We start from the raw sequence: 5,903 nt of genomic DNA on the forward strand, positions 1-5,903 counted from the left end.
CTAAGTGTTTCAAGTGCTTACATCTGATTCAAAACGTCCAAGTTGATTTCCTATCTAAATTTTAAATATATACATCCAGAGTGGCTGGTTGAAGGACTGACATTATGTAAAATATTTCAGGAGTATTTTAACACTTCTGTTGTTTGGCCCTCATCGAAATGTTTTGATATGGACGTGCTTCTGAGGAGGACAAAGGGCCAGTGCAGCTGATGGCTCCGTTGTGATTAAAGACACCAAATTACGGCAATGAACAGCGTCGTAATTACATTCCTTAATCACATTCTGGAGGTCTAATTGCCTTAACGATGTGTTTCATTATGTGAAGCCAGGTATTACAGTAGACGGCTTTCACACACACTTGTTTTCGAATTAACATATTACACACCGTCATGGAAATTGTTTTAATAGTCACAATAATGGTCGCCGAAGTTTGTGTTTTTTGTTCGAGGAGCACAATCATAATCTTTCTGCCTTGGGGCAATATTCGCCTACCACGTCTGGCCTTCGCTCCCAAGATTTGGCGTCACTTACAGCTCAAGAAAAGAAAAGTTACCGGTTTCGATGGAGCAGAAAATTAGTGAGCAATTCTTTCTCAGTGTACTTGGCACCTGGTGAGAGTCCGAGACCGAAAAATAAGAGCTACATCACCCTCAGAAACAAAAACGACGAGTTATATAATAATAGCCAATATAATAAAAATAAAAAAAATTCACGTTGAGAAGTTAAGTGTATGTATCAAATACAAAATAAAAGTTAAAGTCAGTTTACTCTGATTCCACTGACACTAAACTTCACCCCAGATGAATAATCAGAAGTACTTGTTGTTCAAAATATTTTAATAAAGCTTTTCAACACTGAAATACATACAAATGGACCTCTTTGCTCATATAATAACCAAAGTATCTACAATAATCCACAGCTTGACCTGACAATGCGATTAATCTGAAGACCTCGATAATCTTGTGTGAGAAGGAAAAAAATGCAAAAGATACAGCAGCTAAGAAAGACTACAATGTGCAATGCAAGCAAAATATCCAATATAAATATCCAAATTAATAAATTACAAAAGACACATCAAAACACCTGATAAACCTTGGTTCAGGTTTTCTAAATGTTTCTGAAATTGTATTATGTCATATTGCCCCCAAAAAGAACTGTAATAGGCGTGCGCAACTATTAACAAATGTCTGGATTTGCACATACATATCAGACTGGTTAAAAGATTTAACTTATCATCTAATTAATTTAACTTTCCCTTGTTCATGACATTCCACGTGCTCAATAGAAAAGTTCATGAAAACAGGCCTTGGACCAGTAAGTAAACAGCAAATGAAAGAAAACCCGCAAAATAAGAAAAAAGAGAGAGAGGAAGCAGCAGAAGTGAGGTTGGACTAATGCTCCAGGAAGATGTCAATCTATTCAAGTGAAAAAGTCGCAGGTTGTCAGGTCACCCAAATCTCCAAAAGGGTCCATAACAGAGCAAGTGACCAACAACTCACTCAACACTTGCAGCCACTCTTACAGGCCTGTACTGTACTTCTGTTTGGTCTTCATTGCCACTCATACCAGCACTTTAAGGATGATTTATATACACAATCAAGTATTGTTTGAACAAAAAAGCGCGTTTTGAATGCATTTAGTAAATATTATAAAAGTATTCATCGGCATTACTTCTTTGTCTCTAGCGTCCTGACTTCAACAACAGTAGCCTCACAGGTTTCCCCTCTCCAAAAGTGTTCTTAAAAGTGGTGTCTGTTCTCTCATGTGCTTCTTCGTGAGACTTTGTCAGCCGCAGTTAAGGCTTGTCAGTGCACTGTTTGCAGAGGCTGGAGGTGGCGTTGTTGAATAGAGCACATTTATCGGGACAGGAGGACGCAGCCACTCCGGTGGGGAAGGGATATCCAGGCGGCTGGTCGTACGCGCCCAAGCCGGGTGCTGCGAGAGCGGTGGTGGCCGGTATCGAGGCGGCAGAGATGGCTTGGCCCTGGTTGAGATACGCCACTAGCCGCCTCATCTCCTCCAGTGCCTGCGCCTGCATGAGGATGTAGTTTTTTGCGAGCAGCAAAGTGGCAATTTTGGAGAGTTTCCGCACTGACGGGCTGTGCGCGTAAGGAATGACCGCTCTGAGCTCATCCAGCGCGTCGTTCAGATCGTGCATCCGTCGTCTTTCTCTGGCATTGATGTTTAACCTCAGTGTTTTCTGCTCTTTGGTTTTCTTACCTCCTTCTCCTTTCCCCGCTGGCACCGTCCGCCCGTCGGCCAGAAGGACCATGTCACACCTGCCGTCACTGTCATCGTCGGGGCTCTGCTCTCCGCCGCTGCTCTCTGCCACCGAGGTCCTGTTGGCGCTCTCACCGTAATTGACGCACAAAGATCCGGTCGGCAGACCCAGCGGTCCCCCTCTACCTCCTGCCAGTCCTCCCGGCTGAATCGGGTCTGGATCGGTCTGGTCAAAGCAGCTGATTGGCGACTGGCGGTCTCTGGCTGGTAGTTCAATGCCGGCTGACGACCTGAAAGGGTCCATTTTTTTAGTGGACACGGCGCTGAGAGTTTTGTGAAAAATGTCCCCTGCGCTGCCGTTCAAGTTCATCCTTCTGTCCATAGCCGTGTGGATTCCGCGGTGTTGCAGGCAACGGTCGCTTCTGGAAACTCTTTACGCGTCTGAGTTTCTTCCTCTGTTTGTCCTTTACGAGTTTAGTTGTGTGTCAGTGTTAAAGTTGCAGGCTGGCCCGACTTGTCAGCTGAGGTGTGGAGACGAGGAGGAGACTCACGTAATAAGTGCCTCTCTCTCTCTCTCTCTCTCTCTCTCTCTCTCTCTTTCTCTCTCTCTGATTCACCTTCGCCGGATCTCCGCGATGATCCTCGTTACGCACCAGACGCCTCAGTCTTTTTACATCATTATCTCAAGGCGGGTTATTAAAAATGATTCGCCTATTGGGATAGAGACACCTTCTCCCCCTTTCACTCTCTACCCAATCAGGTCAACGTTTTAATTAATGGCATTTAAACGATGACAAACAATACCGCGTGCTCTCCCTTTGAGTGTGTGTGTGTGTGTGTGTGTGTGTGTGCTCAAGTCCCTTTTATAAGTGTGTTTTTTTAGAAAGCCCTCGAATCACGGAGTGGCTTTTTTCAGTGATTCTCTTGTGTGACATTCACGTGTGTGTGTGTGTGTGTTTCAAGAGAGACGTTGCAAATCAAAGTACGTTTGCCTTTAGTCAATCTCTTATTTAATATTGGGAGATTTCATTTCAGTCAGGACAAATCATTCAAACTTTATTTAGCGTGTTTGTGGATTTTCGTTCGTTTGTCACTATTGCATTAGCTCCCCCTTTTTAAGTGTGACACAAGACCTTCACTTGAATTCAGCGAAAGAACAAGCTTATCGTTATCAAACTTGACAGGAGGCTGTTACAGGCTTGAGTTGCATTGAGCGTTTCTGAAATCACGCAACTAGCAAATACCTTTTCTTTCATTTTGCATGTTTGCAGGTTTTTATGGCAAACGTCCTCCAAAATGAACACGATAATCTATGTTTCACTGTTGTAGTATGTATCTCAGTTTTCCCATGACACCGCCTGCTCCTCTACTAAGTTTTACTTGTGCTCATACTGCCATCTACTGGGCTGTATTGTGTAGTATACCCCTAATGGAAAGTCAAACATCATTGAGATCGTCTTAAGCTTTATCCAGCTTTATTGAACCACATGACCCCTTTGGCATGCCATCATTACCAAACGCATGTGGTATGGAAAAGAAAATCATTAGGCCCACATTTTTTTAAAACTTTGAGTGAACATCTTGAGGTTTCTAATTCTACTGAATGTGTCAATAACAAGTACAGGAGGACATGTAAAAATACATCCAAGTCTTCTGTTTTAAGTGCAGAAGCAGCCATAAACAAACTATTTGAATAATATATTCAATATAACCATGAAAAAGCCTCACCTGAGTGTTGGGACAAGCAGATGCAGAATGTAAGTGATGCTGTCAGACATCGTGGAGAAATATATATTTTTTATTCTAACTTTGAAGCTGCTTAAAGGGGCACTACACTCTACACTTGAAGATCAATTTACTAAACAGTTGTATACTGCCTTCTAACCTGGTGATTGATGCCATCACATATTAACTCAGATTGGGCTTCAGACCTTAGCTTTTAACGGCAGAGCTTGCATTGTGAATTTGCAGGCAAGTGGGTTCTAATGAAAGTCACTGGAGTTGCAATTTATGTCACAAGTCCCTCAATATTTTGAAAGTACAAATTTAAATCACTGGAGTACTAAAAGAATCCTAAAAGGTTTGGGGATAAATTTAGCTCATGAGTTTATAGCAACCGTTGCGTAGTGTCTGAGGACAGAGGAGCTGTCCATGGTGCTGCTAGCTCCACGGTTTACACCTGAGCTACTTTCCATTTCAAAGAAACTCCACAGGTGTCTTCACTGTAGCCCAGGGAACCCCACAGTGCACTAAGATTCAATGTGACCAACTCTGTAACTGCTTGCCCAGGGAGCACATTCTTCTTCAGCTCAGAAAATTCAGGCTTACACAAAAAGCCATTTCAGTAATTACTCTCCCCTAGAAGCTAGATACTAGCTGCAATGCATTAAGGACAAAAATCTCACTCTGCCTCTAAGTTGCCATGGCCATTTACCATGGCATGTGTGCTGCACACATTAAAGGTACCTTTAGCAGTCATTACAATTTAGCCCGGCCAATTGAAAGCACAGCGAATATGGTGTGGATTTTTCACCCCCTCTGAGATGGTACCTTGGCAGCTACATATTGTGCAGTAAGAATGGAGCTTTGAAGAAAAGTCTGCTCTGCCTCCTTCAGTATGTTGCCCTAAAAATGACAAAGTTTGCCAGAAAAGAGAGTTTTTTTCCAAATGCATGGATGTCCTTTGATAATGTGACGATACTGAGAAATGTAATGTAAAAATCTTCAGCTACATTCTGTGAAACTGTTGTTAATTAACTCAATGTTTGTAGACGTGTTTGTCAATTTCAACTTCTGGTTAGCTGTTTTATAACCTTTAATCAAAAGCTGTGACTTCTCAAATGGTTAAAAAGACATCTAAGTAAGTTTTCACTTGACTAAAATGTTGACAAAATCTGGTCAGTAACAAAATGATTCAATAAGAAACATTGTTGACTTATTAGCAGAGTTTGACTCAGCTTCTTAAAGACAGACAAGTCCTTTCTAGAAAGAATAAAGGCATCAGTGAGGATAAAAAGGGGGGTTTCTGATTAAATCCCAACACCCTCATACATGTATTTTTAAAAATGACACAGGTCGAGTGCTTATCCTCTGTCACATTCACATTAATGCTGCCCACCTCCCTTATCACAGTCTCTATAACATTTTGTAAAATTACTGATACTTAACCTCCTCCTTCAGCTGTTAGATTGAGCTAACCAATACAAGTCTTGGAATTGTATTTGCTGGTTAAATGTTGAGTCTTGTGTTTTCTCAAATAATTGAACACACTGGAAATGCACGCTGTCATTCAGAATTACTGCTATATTTTATAATTTGTTGGGGCTCAGTGTTCATGTCAAATACATTCTTTGCAGCTGCATCACAAACACATTTGGCCAGTACTTGCTTAATAAATTCAAGGTCAATGTTTTAGTCCTTTTCCAGCATATTTCAATTAGCGTATGTTCGGTCTCTGGGCTCGGGCTCCATGAGAGGCCATCGGGGGCAGAATACTTGAGGAGTTATGATCTAACGAGTGGCAGAGACAGCCGCTTCATCCTGAGACAGCAAGAGAACACCTTCATGGCCAATCAGGTCTGGCTAATGAGACAAGATGGGCCAGGATGGTGCCACAGCCATTACAATCACAGTCTGTCAGCACTTTGGTAATGAAGAGACCATTGAAGGCAAAACTGTGTAAG

General features: G+C 42.0%; 1 protein-coding gene across 1 annotated transcript; it reads right to left on the reverse strand.

The window, feature by feature from the left end:
• Positions 1–1,067: 1,067 nt before the first annotated feature.
• Positions 1,068–2,702, reverse strand: bhlhe22 (basic helix-loop-helix family, member e22). The gene has a single exon (XM_046067928.1). The coding sequence runs from the start codon at positions 2,600–2,602 to the stop codon at positions 1,796–1,798; it is 807 nt and encodes a 268-aa protein (XP_045923884.1). The 5' UTR covers positions 2,603–2,702; the 3' UTR covers positions 1,068–1,795.
• Between the last annotated feature and the right edge of the window lie 3,201 nt (positions 2,703–5,903).

The sequence above is a fragment of the Micropterus dolomieu genome, linkage group LG01, assembly GCF_021292245.1.
Source record: "Micropterus dolomieu isolate WLL.071019.BEF.003 ecotype Adirondacks linkage group LG01, ASM2129224v1, whole genome shotgun sequence".
Lineage (NCBI taxonomy): Eukaryota > Metazoa > Chordata > Actinopteri > Centrarchiformes > Centrarchidae > Micropterus > Micropterus dolomieu.

Bases quoted from the DNA above. Each gene is read 5' to 3' on its own strand.
- bhlhe22 (XM_046067928.1), bottom strand. From the start codon at position 2,602: ATGGACAGAAGGATGAACTTGAACGGCAGCGCAGGGGACATTTTTCAC.